General features: G+C 31.6%; 2 protein-coding genes and 1 long non-coding RNA gene across 5 annotated transcripts in view; 2 read left to right on the plus strand and 1 right to left on the minus strand.

Annotated features, from left to right (window-relative positions):
- The window catches only part of LOC143198719 (cysteine-rich motor neuron 1 protein), a 358308-nt gene extending 342643 nt beyond the window's left edge, over positions 1-15665 (plus strand). The window contains exons 1-6 of one of the 3 annotated variants that reach the window (XM_076408093.1): positions 7275-7386; positions 7777-7947; positions 8008-8218; positions 10221-10759; positions 12725-13135; positions 14709-15665. In XM_076408093.1, the coding sequence (XP_076264208.1) occupies positions 7290-7386; positions 7777-7947; positions 8008-8218; positions 10221-10759; positions 12725-13135; positions 14709-14878 (1599 nt within the window). In that variant the 5' untranslated portion in view covers positions 7275-7289 and the 3' untranslated portion in view covers positions 14879-15665. Of the gene's footprint in view, positions 1-7274; positions 7387-7742; positions 7948-8007; positions 8219-10220; positions 10760-12724; positions 13136-14708 lie in introns of those variants that run through there. The other 2 variants (XM_076408095.1, XM_076408094.1) reach the window with 2 other exon arrangements.
- Positions 15666-19061: 3396 nt separating this feature from the next.
- Positions 19062-22622, plus strand: LOC143198722 (cysteine-rich motor neuron 1 protein). The gene is made up of 5 exons (XM_076408101.1): positions 19062-19316; positions 19376-19589; positions 20434-20861; positions 21077-21253; positions 22281-22622. The coding sequence occupies exons 1-5, from the start codon at positions 19163-19165 to the stop codon at positions 22490-22492; spliced, it is 1185 nt and encodes a 394-aa protein (XP_076264216.1). The 5' UTR covers positions 19062-19162; the 3' UTR covers positions 22493-22622.
- LOC143198724 (uncharacterized) lies at positions 19863-21141 on the minus strand. Its single transcript, XR_013006278.1, has 3 exons — positions 20996-21141; positions 20056-20283; positions 19863-19996 (listed from the first exon to the last, which is right to left on the minus strand). It is a non-coding gene; the product is annotated as an uncharacterized LOC143198724 (long non-coding RNA).
- Positions 22623-24784: the final 2162 nt, after the last annotated feature.

Consider the following 24784-nt stretch of genomic DNA (forward strand, 5'->3'; position numbering starts at 1 on the left):
CGAATTGGGCCTGAATTATTTTTATCTCTTAAAATTGTTTCCTTACTGTTGAGCGCACAGCGAACCCAGGAAAAGTTTTATTTTCAATTTACCGCTATGAAAAAATACGACAAGCCCGCGGGGAAAATTCTAATTCATTCTGAACTTTCAAAGAGGGAATATTAGAAATTTCCCTGTTCAAGAGTTTTCCAGAGCCACTTTATATTTATTAGTATGATAAGATGGTTAGGGAACTTTCGTCGTTCACGTACATTATATGTTTTAATTATTCTTTCGTATTAATTGCCTTGTTCATTGTCTGGTTATGGCATAGGCCAGAAAGGCTTTAGTTGAAAATTAAAAACGGATTCCTGTATATTATACTAAATTGTTGGGTAAGTATTAAACTTATTGAATGTATTTATATCATCGATTCTCTGATTTATATAACTCTATGGCTCCTATCAGCTTGTTTCAAAACTTTGTTATGTTGAAACTTAAATGAGCTAAATCACTACGTAGTATAAAACAAAGTCGCCTTTTCTGTCCCTATATCCCTATGTGCGCTTAAATCTTTAAAACTACGCAACGGATTTTGATGCGGTTTTCTTCAATAGATAGAGTGATTCAAGAAGAAGGTTTATATGTACAATACATGCATAATATACTAAGGCAACATTGCTAATTTTAGAGGTTTCTAACGTGATGTCGTAAATTAACCTATTTTTTTAGGCTTATTTAGCAATTAGCAAAAACGCTGCCTAACCCTACGAGTTAGATCAAATTAATGTACTACAGTATTGTACACCATAAAAGGGTCTACAAAAAAGTCCGCGATGGTATATGTTTATCTTTTAGGGATAACCCACATTAACCATTTTTATTGTTTACTTTTTACGTGAGAAAATGGCTTATTTACGAAGCCATTTTAAGCAATACGGCATTAATCCTTATCGAATTAAGTACCTTAAATACAGTGTGCTATACAGTAATATATTAATATAGCTCAATATGGTTCCTTACAGCATGTAAATTAAACAAATATTTTCGGAGATATTACAAATTTAAAATTTGCGTTTAAAAATGTGTAATTTAATAAAAATTGTATGAATTTACATATTCCAAAGATAGCAGGAAATCTTCATAGTAAGTATAGGGGAAGAGGAATTGTTTTACTCCAAATTTAATGCATGCAGGCCAAGGGCAGTAATGAATGAACCAAAAATACTGGATCGATTTTAATCATGTTTTCATTGAGTGACATAGGCATATATATTTTATGCCCGTGCAAAGTCGGAGCGGGCCGCTATGTTTTTATATACAACGTTCATATTTTTTCTGTAGTGTATTTAATTTAGTATCAGCATTGCACCCGTGCGAAGCCGGGGCGGGTCGTTAGTCTAAGTTATAAACGAAAGATAACTTTATACTTAAAATTATATAATGGGGTACTTGAAAGATATTTTCAATTTTAATAATAACCCTTCAAATATTTTATTATTCTATTAACATTAAATTCTCCTATGAATCCTTAACCTACATCTGTGTTTAGTTTCCATTAATTTACCTGACTTCAGTAAAACATTTGGGTTCATACATTGTTCAATATGTTTGAAGCTTCTATCTACCATATTACACGCATAACAAGCTATAACACACGTATCTGATATTATCTGATATAGTGATTATAATTTCTGTATAAGAATTACTGGAGCCACCAATATGTTTTAGCTGTGATAACATATGTTACAGATAAAATTACATAATGGATGCGTGAAAAGGACATTTTTAAATTTAATAAAAACCCTTTAAATCTTTTATGTCCAATTTAATCTTATGAAAAAATATCGTCTGGATCTGGCACATTGCGGCCCAATATAAATGCAAGAACGGCGCGGGAACGCCGAACTACCAACTACGTACATATCTATCACCATAACAATGGTCCTTTCTCGGAGAAACAGAAAACTGCGCCCGTCTGTCTGTTTCTTATTAAAGAGAACTGATGCGACCAACAAACCGGCTCCGACGGCGGGTGGCTGTTGATGGAAGGAACTTTACAAATCTGATTATTCGAAACTTCCAAACTAATCTTCTGGTAAAGTTTCTAAAGTATATTATTCGATATTCTCGCCATTTAAACCTACTGGCTGGCATGTTTCCGTTAACAAAATGTAAAAGTTTTCGTATATTCGACCGATAATTAAGCAATGGTAATTGAGAATTATTAATTAGCTACTTTTTGTACTACTGGGCGAATTTCTTTTATATTTTATGCTTATTAGAAGATACAAGAAGTTGCCTAATAATGATGCGAAACGAATTTTTAAAATATATTCTATAAACTGTAATGTTAAATAGATTCTGATATGATACTGCTAAATAAACGATTATAGGTTCGCTCAGTCCAATATCCAGATGGTGTTATAATCACCTATTCAAGTAATTTGACTGGTCAGTTTAAATCTCTATTACTTAATCACCTGTAAAGAAAACATTTTGCTATGAAGCCTTTTGATTGGTTCTTTGATAAATTTTGCATGTGACAGGGCTGACGTAACATTTCATTAACCAGTGAAATTAAATTTAAAAAATTTAATTTCCGAAAAAAAGTATTAAATAAAATTCAGTAAAAACAAAAAGGTTTCACATTTCATTAATATCTTTAATTTGATAGAATCTATTCAAGCTCTGTCTTCTTTTTTTATTATAATTCTAATAATTTCTTTAGTCCAAATATATGTGACTAAAAAGTATAAAATTTAATTATTTTAGTATCGTTTTTTTAAATAATTTAATAAAATTACTGTGATATTATTGACATGGCAGATTCTAGGAATAAAATAAATAAAAATAAGGCAGATAGTTTAAAACCACATACGATATAAGAAAACAATCCTAACGCAGTTGCCAAGTGTGGCATGATATATTGCCTTGTCTCTATAAACTTTATCTCATCTTGGTCTAAAGAGTTAGCCATAACAGATTATAAACCAAAACTTCAACTTCTTTTTTTTTACATAATTGTTGAGGCATGTATATCGAAAACAAGAATCCAAACTGTTTTGGTTAAGTAGTCTTATGCCATAACATATCGATTTTAATACAAAATATATTTCTTTAAATAAATTTCAATTTATTATTGACTATATATATATATATATATATATATATATATATATATATGCTAATATTGAAAGACTCAAATTAAATTTTTTGCCCAGGATAGAAGAGTTTTTCCTTATCGTAGTCTACCTAAAATTCATTCGTAAGATAATAATCACATCGATACTGTTATGGAAATTATTACCTTGGCAATTACTCCTCCATACAGTTGAATATTAAGATTTTTGTCTTCTTGTTTCCTGAGAAATTATTTAAGCAATATTTTTTTCAAAATTCAAGTAATTTAATTAATTTATCCTATTTGTAACAACTGAAACTAAACTCTCCATTTCTGTAATCCCATTAAAATGCTAAAAATTTAAAGTAAAAGGCCTTCTTTTTAAGTAAAAAGGAGCGTCAAAATATAACTTTATAAAAAGTCATACCAAACGTTTTAATAGTTAAACAAATAAATTTCCAACGTTTGATTGCCAGAGCAATACGATACATCGCCATTCCTTTTGAGGAACGCTTGGCTTGCAATACCGTGCAGTCTTGCCAAATCTAAAGGCAAGAACTATGTATTGTACTAAATACTAAAAAAACTTATCTAATCTATTATTGTTTTTTGTTTCAAAACAAATTATAAATTAAAAAATAATGTCAGAAAGTCGTGTTAAATAAATTATTTTTCTAAAATAAAATACATCCATAAAGCAAATAGCCTAGCTGTAAATTTGGCAACATCGACTTTTAGCATTTCGGCTTGCGCCGAGTAGATTGCGCCGACGAGTATACGAATAGTTCCGAAAGTAGTCGAATCTCCGGACCACGACCATTTTTAATGTATACTGACTATATCTAGCCTTGAACAGTACTTGAGAAACACTGACGCGTACAGATTTTAAATACACGAAGAAAAAGAACACCTTGAATTAATTTCTCGTCGAATTTCCCGTACACAATTTGTTTTAATAAAATTTCCTTTTCGTGGTGCGGGTTTTGTTCCCTTTGCGGATAGTCTAATTTATTCAAGTATATTAAATTACTTCGCCGGCTATTTCCAGCCTGAAAACGGCTTCAAAAGACCCGGGATACGTAAGATTTATACATGCACCGCGGGCCGCGGGCGAACGGAAGCTGCCGTTCGAGGGAATAATTTAGATTCTTCTTTTCGGCGCCCGTGTGATTTGTTTTTGCTGCAGGTCCATTAAGGCGCCGGCGAGATAGAACGGTAATGCTTAGACCGATCCGGCCCGACCCGGCTTCATATTTAACCTCGATAAAGGTTTAATATTCAATTACCTGAGAATTGCCGATGCCTTATTTGCCCCGGACACAGTGAATGGAAGTACCTAACCCACCAGGTATCGTCTAGAGCTTTAAGTATGCAAAATTTCATTAAATTCACTCGGCAACTAAAAAAAATGTGAGCATTATTATTCTAAAGTAGGATAGAAGGACTTCAACGACAGTTAATCATGTAAGTTTACAAATTAGAATCAACTTTTGAAAAGATACAGTAAACTGAATGTAATTTCGGTTTAGCATATGGGTGTGTATAAATTTTACAGCGGTCGGATCATTAGTTTGTGAATTATAGCATTTTGTGTGAAACAACTTTTGTTATTGTGAAAAAAATGGATAAAAAGGAATTTTGCGTGTAGATCAAATATTGCTTTTTGAAGGAAAAAAATACAGTTGAAGCTAAAACTTGGCTTGATGCCGAGTTTCCGGACACTGCCCCAGAAAAATTAACCATCAAGGACTGGTATGCTAAGTTTAGAGGTAGTGAAATGAGCACCGAAGACGGTAAACGCAGTTGACGCCCAAAAGAGGTTGTTACCGACGAAAACATTTAAAAACTCCACAAAATGATTTTGAATAACCGTAAATTGAAATTGAATGAAATAGCAGACACTCTAAAGATATCCACTGAACGTGTACATCATATCATTCACGAATATTTAGGTATGAGAAAGCTCTGTACAAAGGGGCTTGGGAAAACACAACAGTCGGCTGGCAAGGTTATGGCGTCTGTATTTTGGGATGCGCATGGAATAATTTTCATTGGCTGCCTTGAAAAACGAAGGACCATCAGCAGCGACTATTACATAGTGTTATTGAACCGTTTGAACGACGAAATCGCCGAAAAACGGCCGCATTTGAAGAAAAAGAAAGTGCCGCTTCACCAAGACAATGCACCGTGTCAGAAATCCTTGAATTGGGCTTCTAATTGCTTCCTCATCCACCATATTTTCCAGATCTGGCTGCCAGGGACTATTTCCTGTTTTCAGATCTCAAAAGAATGCTCGATGGGAACAAATTTTCGTCGAATGAAGAGGTGATCGCCGAAACTGAGGCCTAATTTGAAGCAAAGGACAAATCGTACTACAAAAATGGTATCGAAAAGTTGGAGGGTCGCTATAATCATTGTATCACCCTTGAAGGGAATTATGTTGAATAAAAAAAAACTAATTTTACCAAAAAAATATGTTTACTATGCTAGGCCGGGGACTTTTCAATTGACCTGTTACGCAAGCGCATTTACTTTGTTTTGTTACTGGTGATGAAAATTTAGTCTAATATATTTTTCTTCATATATCGTTCTGCGACAGAGAAATTTAGTCCCATGAAATTAAAAAGCAATAGTCAAACATATGTTAGAATAGTATAGGAAGTGCTGGGAACTCATTTAAAGAGTAGCAAAGATAGTAAAATGAAAATGTATCATTAATATTTTATGAAATATTTTAAATTAAACACTAATTAAAAATGTTAACTGTAAATCTTTTTAAAAAATTGAGTAAAAACACCATATTTATATAGAGATTATATTAAAATATGTTTAAATCAAGTCCTTACACCATATTTGTATATCTCATTCATCCATCTAATGCCAATATTGCATTATTAATATTGCAGACAAAGATTTTTTTGTCTAAAACTCAGAGTTGATGCGGCAACATTGCGACGTTTTGGCGTCACAAATATCCATGACGCATTACTAAAAAAGCTTTGAATACACTATGTAAGGACGTACGGACAGTGATCTATTGCCAATTTTTCTAGGTATAAGTGCTAAAAATGCTTCAAGAAATTCACCTTTTTCATTATGGAATAACTGACGCAAAATTTAAGTGTTTTTCACAACTTTCCTGATAACCTGAAGTCACCGAACTACAAGCACGTACTTGACAGTTTGTTGCAAAATTATCACAAAATTGGGGCTCCAGTGTCTCTCAAAATATATTTTCTACATTCATGTCTTGATCGACCAAGGAGAACCACTACACCAAGATATACCAAAAGGCGATACCAAAGATTTTGGGACGAAAGGCATAATGTGCGATTATTGTTGGTCCCTAACGCTGAAACAGATCCCAGCAGTACAAAAGACTCAGTTTAACCTCTGGTCATTTCTGATTTATACTTTTAATTCAATAAATGATCAAAAATAGTAAAATAATTAATTTATTGAATATTTCGAAAACTAGAACTAGTTAAAAAAAACGACGTACTACTGGTGATTTATATAAATCAACACTTTTAAGTTGGCGAAACCAATACCGCCATATAAAGGGATATAATCAAGCAGGAACCTCGCTAGTTTCCAAAAAGTGTTAAACGATTTTGGGGGCGGATTTTTTAGGAACGGTAGTGCACGTTCAAAATGCCTCTTTATGCACTCAGAGTATTAACATTAATAAAGGAAACACTACTATTTAATGCAAATAAATATCAAAATTATCGAGTTTAATAGTTAAATTAGAACGTTCAACAGTTGGTTACATTGAAAATTGGTATTTTCACCAATAGATATCGTTGATAATATTTTATACAAGCACGTAATACATCAAAATACATCTAAACGTTTTTTGCACAATAATATATTTTAAAATTAAAGTGTACTTCAGCATGGTGAATATGAATGGAATCGAGCTCACGAATTATTTCAAGTAAATACACAAAGATATTTACTTATAAAAATAAAACAGAGAACATTGAATGTCGAGTTGAATTAATAAAATTAAAACATTAAAAAGCCGGCTTGGTGGCGCAGTGGTAAAGGCGATGGGATGGTCCTCCTACTGTTGCGATAGCCGCGGGTTGGAATCCTGCTGGGGCATGGTCGTAAATTTATGTTTGTGATTGTTTAAAATTTGTGAATGTTCTAGGCAAGAGTGTAAAATCCGACAAGGAAAATGATCCCAGTGACGCCAGTAACCAGGCTGGGTAAGACCGGATGTCTTCTGGGCCGATTTCTAAAGTTCAGTCGCTCGCCAGTCGATAGGCTTAACGGTGAGGACCGTAGTTCGGAGCCCACGTTAAACTTTAGACCCAGTTGGTAAAAGGAGATTTTAAAATATATATAAAAAAACATTAAAAAAGAAAAATCCCTTTATAAATCGTAAAAAAAATCACACAATTACAATAATGCTAGTCATTCAGGTATTATAGTAATGTAAACTATGAAAATATCCGTTATCTCCTTTACATGGATTATCATGTTTATTTCCAAGAACAACTTTATATATTTATTTGGCTTTTCTTGAACTCGTAAACTACAAAGTATGTTAAATGGATACTTTTGCGAGAGTTGTTACACTATTCTAAGACAACATTGACCTATACTAGATATGTAAATATAAACAACATATACTTTATTTGTAATGATTAATTTTATTTCAGTACAAGCTGCGCCATATATTGAGGCATGTCCTCCAGATAGCGTTCCTGTAGACAACAAATGTGCGTGCGACGCGTCAGCTTGTCCAGTACCCCCATGCCAATGGGAATTAGAGTTAGTCCAAAACGGTACCGATGTACCTGGCTTATGCTGTCCGATATACGAGTGCACAGGTAAGTTCACAAAAACGTTTCAGTCTCATTCGAGGTAAACCACATAATTTTCTATTGCAGGATGTGCTAATGACTCCCTCATTGAAGATAAATGCCCTTGTGCGCCCGGAGCTGTGATCAATGAAAAAGGAGTTTGCGAATGCGTCGACCCAGAGTACCATCTAGTAAACGGCAGTTGCGTCTGCAACCCGTCACAATGCGAACTTCCACAGATATGCGACAGGAAGCATGTTCTGGTTAAAACCCAGGGCAGTTGCTGTAGTAAATATGAGTACGTTCACATACCTCTGGCGGGCTCTTCACATAATAGTTTGTAATTCGGATCTGTAGGATTCTAGAGTTTCATAAAACATTTATTTAATGGTCAATTTAATCAATCATCTGAATCATCCAACAGTAGTTAAAATCATTAAGACGCTTCATTTTCCTTGGTGTCTTTTCTCCATGTCTAGTGATATCATGATAGTGAAATCGTCCGTCAATTTTTCAGCATGTTGGGAATGAAGAAAATGTATTTTTAGACCCTTTAGGTAACCTAAACATTGAAATGCTTGTAGGTTTGAGGGTGACGATCTTTATGATTGCCTTAAAATGTATCTGTGACCTCTTTAAAGGCAATTCATTCTTTTTTGAGGATCTATGTATTTGAAGTAATTTTCATCTTTGGGAAGGGATTTTACAAGTTGTTTCATCAATCTCAACTTTATGTTAGGTGTGAGAAGGGCTCTTTGGCCCAACGATTTGCCGGTCTCTGTTGTCCCAAAGATACAACATGTTAAAATCCCTACACACCTGCCAACCATAGTCTTCTCAGTGTTATCCAAGGGTTGCAAAACTTCCTCATGTCTTAATGCCTAACTATTAATTTCCTCGGAACGAAATCTGAAAGTCTCGCTCTAAGTAATGGTTCCTATAATATGTGGGTGCATCCACAATATCTCTTAGGACTTTATTCTGAAATACCTATGTTGATATTACTTATCGCAGAACATCTCCATAAATAAATTTCATATATCGATACAGGTTTTAGTATCTGCTTGTACAGCAGTAACTTATTATGTACAGATAATTCAGACTTTTTTCCAAATAACCAATACATTTCTTATATATTTCAAATCCAGTTCTTTATTTTTTGATATATATTTTTCGATACGATTTTTGTAGTACAATTTGTCCTTTGCTTCAAAATAGGCCCCAGTTTCGTCGATCACCTCTTCATTCGACGAAAATTTCGAGATCTGAGAACAGGAAATAGTCGCTGAAGGCCAAATCTGGAGGATACGGTGGATCAGGAAGAAATTCAAAGCCAAATTCATAGATTTTTGGCACGGTGCATTGTTTTGGTGAAGCAGCACTTTCTTTTTCTTCAAATGCGGCCGTTTTTCGGCGATTTCGTCCTTCAAACGGCCCAATAACGCTATGTAATAGTCGCTGTTGATGGTCCTTCTGTTGGCGTCCCAAAATACAGACGCCAAAACCTTGCCAGCCGACTGTTGCGTTTTCCCACGCTTTGGAGCGGGTTCATCGTGTGCAGTCCACTAGGATGACTGTCGATTGGACAAATATTCGTGGATGTACACGTTCAGTTGATATCTTTAGAGTGTCTGCTATTTCATTCAGTTTCAATTTATGGTCATTCAAAATCATTTTGTGGATTTTTTAAATGTTTTCGTCGGCCTCATTTGGGCGTCCACTGCGATCACCGTTTTCGGTACTCATTTCACCACATCTAAACTTAGCATACCAATCCTTGATGATTGATTTTCCTGAGGCAGTGTCCGGAAGCTCGGTATCAAGCCAAGTTTTTGCTTGAACTGTATTTTTTCCCTTCAAAAAGCAATATTTTATCAACAGGCGAAATTCCTTTTTATAATTTTTTTTCACAATAAAAATAGTTGCTTCACTCAAAATGATATAGTTTATAAACTAACGATCCGACAACTGTCAAATTTATACACGCATCTTTTGAGGGTTAGGGCTAACTAAAAAACATATGGATTTAATTTTAGTAGTGCCATCTATGTGTCAGGCCGAGGACTTTTCAATTGACCTGTTATATAGTATGTAAAGGACAGAACCCAAAACCTTGCGGTATACCTATTATTGTTTCTTTCATTGCTCAGTAGGCTTCTTGTTCTTTTATGGAGTTCATACATTAATAATCAGAATACCACGCAAGCATTTATTGATGTGTTAACACTGGCTTTATTTAGTAACAACAAATTTCGATCTGCGTGAAATAATATTTAGATGTAAATTATAAAAAATTTTAGATGTAAACTGTGTCCGGAGGATAGTGAGTCGACCAATTACGAGGACGATGCCCTAGAGGACATGTGTGTCTGTTTACCGTGCAAGAACGATTGCGGCACAAACAGGACCGCCGTTATAAAGAAAAAAGGAAACGGTTTTCCAGGTACGTGTTGCGACATCTACTCGTGCGAGCCCATGGAAGAGTGCGTCGTCGGCGACATAATCTATCCAAACGGCGACACTTGGTCGATCGCCGATACCGCGCAGAAATGTTATTGCCAGAACGGACTGTCGCTCTGCGAGCCCGTCGACGGACCCCTGAACTGCTTCGACGACGACAGAGTCTACAATCACACCGTCAAATGGAAAAAGGAGCACGGCTGCACGGAGTGCGAGTGCCTGAACGGAACTTCCAAATGTATCTCGCATTACTGCGAGTTCAAAGAGGCGAAGATCAAAGAGAACGAGTCCCTCCCTTGCTCCTTCAACGACCAGATCTACCAACACTTGCAGACCTGGATCGACAAAGACAACAACTGCACCTGTCAATGTATCAACGGTAATTGTTACATAGTGTATCCAATAAAACAGCCAATGTACGTCATCGCAATTTATGACGTCAGTGCGTCGCATTGACTTAGAATGTTGTTTACGTTTGCCAGTTTGCAACCTGTAACCATTGTTATCCCTCACATTTTAAATAAATTTTCACAGGAGTCGAGTTCCGGAGAATAATATGTAATTGTTTATCAATATATAAACACTACAGTAACAAACCAAAGTTATAGTTCTTGTAAATTTTCCGTGCACTTGAAGAGTATAATATATATTCTGGAATTCACAAATTAACCTAAAATCTCACTTGAAACTCAAGTTCAAATTTAACTATACACTATTTAAAGTTGTTTTGTACATATGTATTTGTAAATTCGCTTTAGAATCAGACAATATTTTCCTTCTCATTTTTTTATTTATTATTTTATTTAGATTAGAAAGTTGTTACATGTCAAAGCCAAACTGAACTAAAACTCAGAGTTGATGCGGCAACATTGCGACGTTTTAATGTCACAAATATAAATGACGTATGTACAAAATAACTTTGAACAGACTATATATAGTTTATTTAATAATATATAAAAACGCAAGCATCCATCTATCTTTAAAATTACTCAATGAGCAACGAGCTGTGATTTGGATGAGATATATTCGCATAAAGGACATCGAATCATATTTATCTGAACTATTATTTTCGCAGGGTCAATTATACGTAAAATGATAATAACTAGAGTAAAATGAGAAGAAGGAAACTGGTCCAAGTTTAAAACATTTCTACAAACTGCCCTTGGCAGTATATTCGACGTCATATTGGCTATTTTATTGGAAGGCTAATTTTTGAAACCAGCTTCAAGTCTTGAGTGTGCTGCTCTAGAAATATTTGCCCCATCTCCTCATCGCTTGTAATCGTTTACAATTATTTTTCAGTTATTTGGCCTTCATTCCGCATGTTCAAAAATTATCTTCTCACCTGAACGTTCTTTGTCTTGAACGTTGAAATAACTACATTTGATTTATCAAAACCAAATTTCACATGTTCTATTGATTAGAGAACGGTCACCAAAAGTCTCTACCAGCAAACAATAAACTTTTTTCTCTTGGGGAAACAAAAAAAAGTAATGTGCGTTTACAGGAAAAAAATCTACAATCTACGTCTAAAAAATATATATTTACCAAACGTAACTTATGTGGTTCTGAGGTTAATGGCAATAAACTAAAATAACATTGTATCTAATCATAGCATTGCATACTTATGGCTAGTGAAACACCTGTTACAAAAATCGGAAAGTAATTACTGACAGAGCTGGTAATAAATATCTTTAACATAATCTAAATTTCAGAGACATTTGTGGTTAATTTTTGCAGCCAATCCTTATCGCGGCATTGCAAACCACAATCTAGTCAGTTGACAAAAAACCAAAATAATGGCTACCGTAGTTCATTGTAGGAGTGTCATATATCGTTTCCGATATTTAAAAAAATGTATGGATATATCTGGGAAAAGAATCTATATTTTTTGCAACAACTACGACAAATATCGATATTTTACAAAAGATATATCGATATTTTTAAGAAGAAACAAAAACATTGATATGTCGGTCCAAAAAAATATCGATATTCTTTAAATATTAAAAAGCATTGATATTTTTAACAAACCTTCAAAACCAAACACCAAATGCATTAAACGTTTAAAATTAAGTACCAATTTAAAAAGTTTATTAAAAATTATTGACGAGTTTTTATAATGTTTAAAAATATTTTTTTTTAAATATCGAAAAATTGATTTTTTACCGAATGCCTACCGCGTGCATCTAAAATTAGCTTTGTAAATCAAATAAGGTCTGAATAGTAACGTTATTTATTTCATGTCCAGTTTAGAATTGCACTAATACATGATTTTAAAGCATATTTATAAATTATTAGTATTATTCCAGTAAAAACACACTTTACTCAATTTATATAATTTTAGGAACGAATCATTGTAATTCCACGACCTGCGAAATCAAAGAAGTACCCAATCGAAACGAGTGCCGCCCCCTGTCCGATTGTAACAAGCAATGCTCGAACGGTTACCGGATGAACAAGAAAGGCTGCGAGATATGTAAATGTAATTCGCCACTAAACATCATCCAAGACATAATTACCAAATACAATATATCTACGGACGAGGCCACCGACGTTCTGAAAAATTATGCCATAAATAAATTAAAATCCACAACGTCTACCGAGTCACCACCAACAACGACCTCTACGACTACCACAACCTCCACGAGCACGACAACGACCGAAATGCCATTAGTTACCCTTGTTAAACGATATAGAGCCGAAATAAATCAGTCCACAACCGAAGCAACTGTAACACAAGTTCCTGTTACCAAAGGTGAGTTAAAAACATAAAATAACGAGGCATAGAATACGACCTCCGATGTATAAAGTTGTAGGCAAGTTATCATATTAAGGTATTATGAAATTAAAAAATAAAATATTAATAAAATATTCTATTTAAATAGGTACTACTTAACATTTGTATAAAATATTTTCAGAATACATCAAAAAACACTATATAATCTGCCAACTAATTCTAACTAAAAAACTATAAATTAAAGAATACTTTCTCCACAATATACTTTCATTTGCAAGGTTCAAATTTACTGAATGTAAGAATTAAATAGTTGAATTCTGATTAATAAATCTACTTTTCTTTTTTATGTGAATATAATTGGACACTATCCGTTAATATCTACCCTTTTAAATCATATTTATTTTTTATCCACTAGAAAAACAACCTAATTAGTATTTCTCTTATTACATTACATTCCCAAGATGTTCTGCACAATTAATCCTTTAAAAAAGAGCACCATTCATTAACATAAATTGGGCACATACTTTAGGCTTTTTACATAATTTTGACAATAAATATAAATCTAGAGATACTTGACAATTTGACGGTACAATATAGGTGTAGTGCTGCCAACTATAAATATTGGCGTATTTAGCGCCATTTTTCCTGTAAAGGCTTATTTTCTGCAATAACAATAAGTATCTAATAAGAAAAAAGTATTTAATGAGAAATATTTCAAATACTAACTACAAAATACCACACAGTCAGGCGATTTAAAATATCAATTACAAAGTAATTTTTTATGAAATAATTGAATTATGAATACCAAATACGTATTTCTATTTTAATTACAAGTAATTTGAATACTACCAAACGCTGGATCTATATAACTTAGTAGTATGTTTTAAAAGTATACAATTCGAAAGTTGATTGATGAAAAGTGATTTACAAAAAATCGAAAAACATCAAGGTAATACAATTCCATACGCTAATCGTAAACGATTAACAGAAATACTAGGATTAGTGAAATAAAACAACCTATTTTGTGTTTAATGGTCTAACTATAGTCCATCGAATAAAACAGCCAATGCTCGTCATCCACGCCGTCCGGCGTGTTGCCAAATCCTTTCTAAACTCCTAGCATTTCCTTTTAGCATCACTCTGGTTAAATAGAGACATGAATGAAATCTAATTCATCCGAACATGTAGCTAAATCGATCGATCAAATTTGATCTGTGTTGGTACTTTTCGACACCGTTGTCATATGTCAACCTAACTATAATAAAACAGTTGTAAACCTTCTAAGTTCGTAACGTTATTTTTGTTTCATTAGTTTATTTACATTGGTATTTTGATGTCAGAGTCAAAATAAACGGAAACTTAAATTTGGCGCGGCAACGTTGCATTATAAATTTTGATGACGTGCATTCACTGTTTTATTCGAGCGATTATATGTAGACATTGACAAGTGCTGATATGAACTTTATAAAATATCAATAATGATTAATTTTAATAAATTAATTTTAAATTTTTGTTGTCCTTTATAGCATGCTCATATATGATATAACATATATATGATCAAGTATATATGATCAATGTGTTTATTTTTTAGGCATTGGACATATATGGATATACCTAAGCAATTGCATAATGGTAATCGTGGGTATATTAATCGGTTATTTGTGTAAGAAGTGTAGATCCAAGCAACAGTCCTCTTCAAACCATTACGAAATCGTAAGACAGAACGACAACAATAACACGATCAAGAAGACCCCTCTCTAACATTGTTATATATTTAACGCTTTAATACTAACGTTTTTATAACATCCTATAATATATAGTAATTATTTGTTGTTTTTATGATAAAACACATATTATTATAATCTTAGCTGTACTATCTCCTAAATCGGCCTGAAAGGTTAATAATGTTAGCTTTTTAAAGTAATTGATACATAATACTGAAAATAAATAAAACTGTTATAATAAATTTAAAATAAAAACATGACACTTTTTTATTTCGATCTCAAAATTATAACATTATATATTTATTAGTATTAAAAGAGTAATTTAAGTTAATAGGAATATGTTGTATTAGTTTGATAAGCCCATATAATATAATTGTGGATAGTTTGGCTTTCCCCAATAAAACCAATTTTAAGATAACATTGAAATATTACTAATATAGTTACTACTGTTTACGTTAATTTTCAACTTTACAAAATAAATATCATAAAATGTAGTGTTCCTACTTGTATTTAAGACTATTAGTTTTAGGATTGCCAATTGATGCCAGGTATAGGTTTATAAAAGATATATGAAGGCAATATATTTTTATAATTTTTTACACCTTTGTTTTTGTTTTTTTTTAGCATTTCGCTTATAATTTAAATTTTTAACAATTGGCAATTTATTTTCAGTATTTAAAAAGTATTGTTTCTTTCTCATAATTTACTATGTATATAAAACTAGATATTAATAATAATTCCTTAATAAATAAAGTAATTCCTTAGGATAAACCTATTTGCTTTATATAAATGTATATATATGTAATAAAATACACTATAATTGTTGTAGTTTTTTTTTGCTTGCCACCTATTCTTGACACTAGCAGAGACAGCAGATAACAGGAACAAGTGAGTGGATTAAATTCAGTTAGAATAAAAATAAATATTTACTCAGTATTATTGATAAACAAAAGTTTCCTATGAAACAACTTTTCCTGTCAACTGCTTTATACTTATTTTATTTGTATTTATCTGTAACCCTTCATGTTGAAGGTATCTATAATTTTTAAACACGTTATGCTGAACCTGAATTTTTTAAGGTTCGACCAAACTATATTCAAAAAACGATGATTTGGGGACGTTTTCAATAGATAGTACTACCAAAGTATATTTCGTAAAATAATAACATGAAATGTACAACTAAAATATAGGGTTAAACTATAAAATCTTGAAACATAAACACTGAACAAGATTTAGTATATAATCATTCCTGCACGCACTACCGCAACCTATGTTCACAAAGATTCTATGCCTGTTTTCATATGTTAATTATTTATATGGTTATGAAAATTTCATGAAATCACTTCAGAGAAAATAACATAACGCGAATTTTTTATTGATAATTGAAGAAATTAACTAATTGTTGAGAAGCTTATATGACAAATTGAGTTTATGAATATATATAACGCCAAGTACATATGTGTTAGTATACTATATATAACTGGTTTCTTTTTCAACAATTACAAAGTTTGTAACAAATTTATTCCAAAAACGTAATTAAAATTAAAATGTTAATATGTTCTAGATGGGACAATACAAATAAAATTACCAGGATAGAGTTGGTTTCAAATTTGACATGTTCGCAGATAATGTAAAATCCAATGATATATTGCTGTTTGGTAGGGTATGTAAAATTTGTATACATCAATATTAATGTCATGTTTCCTAGTGATTATTAAAAACTATGATGTGTAAGCTTGTACATTTTATAAGAATATGTAACGATTGTATGTATGGAATATGTAGGTGTTTGGAGTGTGTGAGTACATAGCTATTGGACAGAAGTTGCAAGAATCCAGATATACAAGGTACATTTAGAGCACAATGGGTCGTGTGAAAAAACTAAATTCAAAGGAAACATCAATATTACATGAATATAAATAATTAAATACATTCAATGTTGTTCTATATATAAATATACCATATTTGTCATCAAAAATTTTTATTCCTTTAATACTAAATAATATTTTAATACCTCAGTTAAAACTAACTTAGTTTAAATTAAATTAATTACTTAGTCAAGAAAGAAAATAATACTTTTAAGTGAAGAATTATTTTGAGTTACTACTTTACTTTGAGTTACTTTAAGACTTTAACTTCAATATCACTAACTGTTCTAAAATAGTAGTTATAATCAGGCTGTGATCGCTTTTGAAAGAGAGACAATAACACTAACTAAATTTTCTCAACAAAATAAGAACCTGAAAACGTTATATGTTACCAAACATAACCAAACTTAGGATGCCGTATTAAACGTTGATATTTCCGGCCGATCTATCGATATACTTAACATTTCGATATTTTTAACGGCGGCCGATATCCACAAAACCAAATTGAAATGTTACTAATTTTATTTAAATCCGCATGCTTTTAAGTAGACAATCTCAAAAGATAATATATTCTCAAGTGTTATTCAAAATTATCAGCAAAACTTTAAAGAAGATACTTCGATTTAACCATATCGATTTTTTTTTTGGCCCAACCTTAGATTTTCACACAAAATATTTTTTTCGGTGGGAGATACAATTATAAAAAAAATCTTCAGAAACGCTATGTTTTAATATCAAAGCGTTTCCTCTCAAGTCTCTAGATTTTTGATTATAGGGGCAAAAAATCTAAAAATAACGTTACGTTAAAACTCGTTACTCTATTTTTTCTTTATATATATATATTTTTTAAATTTTGTGTAACACGGGTCAACAAAGATATGGATAGATTAGCCAAATGAATTTCGATATTTGTCCTCATCCCTACAATCTTAAAAACATGTAAAAAATAACTAACGTCATTACTTACCTATTATAATCCGTGTAAATGGATTATTTATTAAATGTTATCAATACATATTCATCTAATCATTGTAAAATAGGTCTTATATAGATAATAATAAATATATTTATTAAAAAATAACAAAAAGTGATATTTCACAACATGGTACATCAAAATCATGAAATATCCACTATTATAATGCATAGAAAAAAATAGTTATAATATCAAGATTATTGACACATCAGAATTTACCGTCTCTTTCTCTCTCATATAATTGAAAATACAGTAGGGATGTCAAAATAAAACAAAAATATAGATATTTACGGAAATTAAGTAAATCTGAACTTGTTGAAAGGTAATTCTAAATTTGATCAATCAATTTTTGAATTTATGCCTGATAATTTTAATTTCCGTTATATTTTCCATTAAATTCTGCAACTAAATATTGCCCTCTGTTAAGAAGCTAAACACTATTAAAAAATTTACAGCAGTAGATGAAATATAAATAATTGTTTATTTAATCCTCCGTATGTAATATAACCTTTATTATTTCTGCAAGCCCTTGTGTGGACATACTTAAAAGTATTGAAAGAATCAAATAATTTGTTACACCACTGCGATAAATATACAATCCAATAAATTATATATCTTATGTTCCGTAACAGCTAGTATTGGGCAGTATTTCAATTACTTGAAATAAAATTCAAATATATATTTAGTATTTAAAATTCACTTACTTGTTCAACATTTATAAATGGTATTTTAAATGCCTTACGCTGATGTATTTTGTAGTTAGTATTTCAAATACTTGTGGCTTCAAAATATATTTGAACATAAATACGTAGAAATCTTGTTAATAAGTGCGTTATGCATAAAATAACGCTTGATAGCTTTATCCATAGATGTGCCAATTCAATGTATTCGTATTCAATTTCCGATTAGACTGACATTTGCAATGAGTATTAATAAATCTCAAGGCCGTACAATGTATGTTTGTGGCTTAGAGTTGAGCACACCATGTTTTTATCATCAGGTTTGTTTGTATTAGTTAAAGACAGGCTAACAAAAAATACTGTTCACGCTGGAGCATTAAGAGGTTAATATTATGTAATGAAGTAATGATATAAATAATTATGACTTAAAATAAATTATAATAAATTAAAGAAATTAATGTTTGGTGTTTTCTTATTTGTATATTCCCTCATCGTTCACAGCGCTCCATGCCTTTTTCACTCATACCACATCCTTATACACTTCCAATAAGTTAGTTTTTTTTTCTGTAATAGAAATTCTCTAGAAATTAATTACATGGCAAAACAACGTTTGCCGGGTCAGCTAGTATATATAAAAGAAGAAATATATATATATATATATATATATATATATATATATATATATATATATATATATATATTCTTGTAGATGTTCTAACACGATATTGACACATATCAGATATTCACAATTGATATGATATTTATTATTTTGCTTTCTTTCAGTACAAGTCCGGCCATATATGAAAAGATGTCCTCCAGATAGTCTTCCTGTAGCCTACACATGTGTCTGCGATACATCGGCTTGTCCAAAACCCCCATGTAAGTGGGAATTAGAGTTAATCCAAAACGGTACTGGTGAACCGGGATCCTGCTGTCCAATATACGCATGCACAGGTAAATTCACAAAATGTTTCAGTCTCATTTAAGACGAACCCAATGGTTTCCTTTCGCAGGATGTAGCGATGCAGATTCCCTAGTCGATGGTAGATGTCCCTGCGTGCCTGGAGCTGTGATCAACGAAAGAGGAGTCTGCGAATGCGTGGACGATGAGCGCCATCTGGTGAACGGCACGTGTGTCTGCAACCCGTTAAAATGCGTCCGAGAACAAGAATGCGATAAAGACCATGTCCTCACAACCATCGAAAATAATTGCTGCACAGGAACTAAGTATAGTTCGTTCAATAAAACAGTGAACCCACATTACAGTACATCTATTGCATATATTATTGAAAGACTTAAAATGACAAATAATTATACAGCCACAATAGTTTGTTAGTTAGGGTTGCGTGTTATTATATTTACATTTCACTCTTCTATATCACCTATGAGTTAAAGTTCTAGGCGTGTTTTATATACCCTGGCCTAATTCACCTAATTAACAGTTGTATATCCAAGTAATACTACTTTCTGTCATTTTACTTTCATTAGAAAGCATGTAATTTTGATATCACTGTATTTCTCTTTAGTTTATTCTGTTACTGCCTGTATACAGTTACTATTCTTCATCTCCTGACACATTTTAAGGAAATGCTCATGTATATTCTGAACACACAGTGCAGTGCAACTGTAACACGCTAAAAATATTTTATATAAAAATAGCTGCCAATTAATATTTAACAGTAAAAATGCTTACCTCGTTTACTGACGAGAGGGGGGCCTCTATTAACTCGTTCCTTGTCAAAGTAACTGATTAGAGACCTAATCTGTCCTGTCTGGCTTCGGAATTTTCAATCAGAATAATAATAAGCAGCGATTTGAAATTTACCAATAAAAGCGAAGCATTTAAATAACGTTTGTCGACTTGACAGACTAGTTCGGTTATATGTTCGAACTTATCAGACAGCATGGTGTCTCTTTTTAACTAGAATAAAATGAGAAAGAGAATATTGTCTGATTCTGAAACGAACTTACAAATTGCGGCAGGCAATACATTAAGCGTCTTGATGACGTATGTACAAAAAAATTTGTATAGACTTATATACAAAAAATTATATTATTCAATGTTTTTTAGATGTGCGGCCTGTCCAGAAGATAGTGAAATCGTAGATGGTCGTTGTGAGTGTTTGCCATGCAATAATTATTGCGGCTTAAACGAAACAATCGTTATAAAGAAAAAAGGAAATGGCTTTCCGGGCGACTGTTGCGATATTTACTCATGCGAGCCGAACTTGACTGGAAAGGACATCGTGAAACCAATTAATTCGAACGTGGAATCTTGGCTGGCTCAGGCTGCAGAATGGGACTGTGTTCGGAAAACGGGACTGATTTGGTGCAAAAATAAATCTCTTAATTGCACCGACGATAATAAGGTTTATTACCATACACAGAAGTGGAAAAAGGATGATTACATGGAATGTACATGCTTCGATGGAAATGTTACATGCTTAGCAGAGGATGCAAAACCTCTCTCATCTTCGCCGGACCATCAACATCATTCTAGTAAGTATTACACCCGTCTACAGCATTTATGCAACCATATATACAAGCGCATTCACCATATAGGCGCATTCACCCAATTATATATATGTCCAACATTATATATATTAATTAATACTACTATTGTCCTATTGTACTTGGCTCAACATGCAATCAAGAAATCCCGCGCTTCCCAAGAAATTTCCACGGCAATCATTTTACTCCATTAATATTTTTAGAAGAAAAATGTTCCGAGTTCACCGGTTGTAAAAAATTGACGGAAGAAAAGGGAGAAAAACCGAACGGTTACAGAATCAAGAACAGAGGACGCAAGAAGCAAAAAATGGTCAAGAAAAGAATCAACAAACAACACTTCTCTTCCGGGGCACCTGCAACACAGTATAATTTGAAATATGGTAAATCAAATACATTAATATATTTTTACATATTGAATACTGCTGCTATATCCCTCTTTGTTCATCTCATATAAGATATTCACAATAATTAAGTTCAAGTGATTATACTACTTTGAAAATGACACTTTTTAGGGAATTTTTCTCGAAGCCCCAACTGTCTCGTATTATTCAAGTACTTATGTTTATCTCCACTATCATTATATTAACGTCATAAAATGTTACCAATCATTGTACAAAAAATTACTATTACATTGTTTTTAATCTACTTAAATATTTTCATCCATTAAACCCAAATTTTCTATAGAGCAAAATCAACTATAGATTATTAGAAAACAGCAGTATATTTTCTACAATTGATATTCTAAAAAGCAAAAAAAATTTTTGTAACTCGATAAGAGATACTCAATAATTTTATCTTCTTTTCATTATGCGGATTACTTTAGAGATAATTAAATTTATAAAGCAAAATCAACATTGCATTCTTAGAATCGATTCTGTAGGTATAGTATTGCAATCAGTTTCTTTTGAATTATTGTTCTTGCCTTTATATTACTGATCTAATGTGTTTACTAGGTGCTTGCATGTATTTTGCGATATCTATTATTCAAAATGAGATGTATCAGTATAAATAACGGTTAAACATCTTTACTTGACTACCATATTCGACATATTGTTCAGTTATTTAGTATATATAGACGCTATTCATGGAATGCTCTGCATTTTCTAATTGTTTGAGTATACTTTTATAACAAGCATAAATTAAAACATTAATTCCCTTAAAATCAAGTACACTTGCAACGTGTATATCTCTATTGTGCTTCAACAGCCTACGTCCTATAAATGAAATTCTTGAAAGTAATGAAAAAATTTATTAGGCATGGCGCATCCACCATTTTCTTATTACATCTAATATTAGATATACTTAATATCATCTTAATTTACATGTCAATTTACTACTATTGTTCCGTTGCACTTGCCTCAATACGCAAGCAAAACGAAAACTATCTTACTCAATTAATATTTTTAGGGGAGAAATGTTCCGAGTCCACTGGTTGTAAAAACGTACCCAAGAGAGGAAAACGCTGTAAATTCGATTGCGACAAACAATGTCCGAACGGTTATCGAATCAATAAAAACGGACGCAAGAAGTGTAAATTCAATTCAAGAAAAATATTCAAAAAAGGAGTCGCCAAGCCGGAGAACCTGCAACTCAGAATTTTACCGAATATGATAAATTAAATCCATATTAATATATTTTTAGACGTTAATATTATATAATATTTTTGATCTCTTTCTCAAAGTTCCAATGATCTCGTATTATTCAAGTACTTACAATCATCTCCACTATCACTATATTAACATCATAAAATGTTACCAATTATTGTACAAAAGATTATTATTATATTGTTTTTCACCTACTTAAATATATACATCGTTCGTTATTAAACTTTTAAAAAAATCTATAAAACAAAGGTATCGTAATAAAGTTATTCTGATAGAGTATGAGTTTTTAAGAATAAAAAAAACAAACTTTACTGCACGGAAATAATTATGTAATTCTTATATTACATTATATCCTCTTAATCTCGTCTTTTTTATCAAAGAAATTTTATAACTCGATAAGAATTTATTTTATTTCCTTTTAATTTCCCCGATTATTTGAAATAAAAGCAAAATCAACTTAAAATATGATATGCTTATATATGTTAATATAGAACACTCAAAATTACATTTTCGACCCTTTTAAAATGAGGAAATGATCAAAGTACATGCAGGCACCTAATAAATATGCCAAATTGAAGGAATCAGTTTAGTATATGAAATATTTTATATACTAGTCATCAAAATTTATTAAGTTTATTTTTTAGGTATTAGATATATTTGGATATATATAATCATTTGCATCCTACTGTGATCATCACTGTGATTGTTTTTGTATATTTTTAAAATTAGTATAATTAAATTAAAACAATAGTTCCTTTGAAACCACTACAAAACCACTACAATTCTCAATAATACAACAACCACTTGTCATATTTCTATATAAAGTTACAGTTCAGTCAAAAATAAAAATCAGATAATTTGTTAGTTTAAATTTGTGACATTTCAAATTAAAATGAGTATAAACTAATGTATGTCATAAATATGTATCGATTATGATAAAATAGTATATGAAATGGCTTGTCATGGAGGAAAGAAAATAGTCCTATAATCTTGAAAATATAAATCAAAAAGAAATTTACAGAATATAATACCTAACAATATAAATGAATCGATACATTTAGCGTTTAGGTGACTTCTGGACGAGAATTCCAATGTGTGTATACAGTGTAATAATGCAGTTGCATAAACCTAAAAAAAATTAATTATATAATTATAATAATATATTTTTTCTAGCAGTAACTTGTATTTTTTTTAAAGAATAACCACTATATGTTAAATGTCGCAAATAAATAATAAAGTATATAGTATTATAATTATAATAATCGATTTATTTCTATAATTATATTATTTCTATTGTATTGTTTTTTTTTCTTATTTATAACCTATTTCCTTTTAGTTTAACTGTGCTAAGGATATTTCATCCTAATGATAGTGTGTAAATTGAATCTACCCTCAAAAAATGTGTATCCTCTCAAAAAACACGCACTACCTTCATACAATTTGAGTGTGGTAATTGGTAATTTTGGTAATTGGCAAAAGAAATTGCTAAAATAAGTAAATAAAGTAACTTGCGTAAAAAAACTGAAACTGAGTTTCAGCGCAGGACTCACTGAATGTTTTAAGAAATTCCTGCTAATAAATAAAACTGAAAATATAAATAATCTAAACAAGAATTGATATTAAAGTTTTTTCGAAATTGGGTTTTGCTGTATAAAAATCCCTATAAACTTATTCCAATCTTTCTGCTGTCATTTCAATTATATATCAGACATATTTACAGCATTAATCATCTGACATTTTCTACCTATCTTCGTTTTTATTTTGACGTACCCGTTCACCGCCTTATTTAAGTTATCTTTTTTTGAATAGTTTATCACTTGTCTCACTATTTCAGGCCACCACCAAACCACGATATCTTTGAAATGTTTGAAAGTGACATATGTCAAAAATAACTAACGTCAATTAAAATGGCTTCTATTTATTATTTGCTTGACGATGCTGTGCATGTTCCAGATTATATAGTAGAAAAATATCTGTACTATCAGTATGAGATAAACAACAATCTTATATACTAACTATTCGACCATTAAAGGCTCCAAGACAATGACGTAAAGAGTAATTATTTAGCGGCGGTCATTCAGATACCATAATAAAACTGAAAATATAAATAAACTAAACAAGAACTGATATTAATGTTTTTTTGTAAATTGGGTTTAATTGCAAAAAATACCCAATAAACTTATTCCCATCTTTCTGGAATCATTTAAATTTTATATCAGCCGCATTTATAATATTAAACATCTGATATTTACTACTTACCTTCGTTTTTACTTTGACGTACATATTTACAGTCTTAATTAAGTTATC

The sequence above is a fragment of the Rhynchophorus ferrugineus genome, unplaced genomic scaffold (genome assembly GCF_030347505.1).
Source record: "Rhynchophorus ferrugineus isolate W39M unplaced genomic scaffold, kcgeb_rfMv2 rfM6, whole genome shotgun sequence".
Taxonomy (NCBI): domain Eukaryota; kingdom Metazoa; phylum Arthropoda; class Insecta; order Coleoptera; family Curculionidae; genus Rhynchophorus; species Rhynchophorus ferrugineus.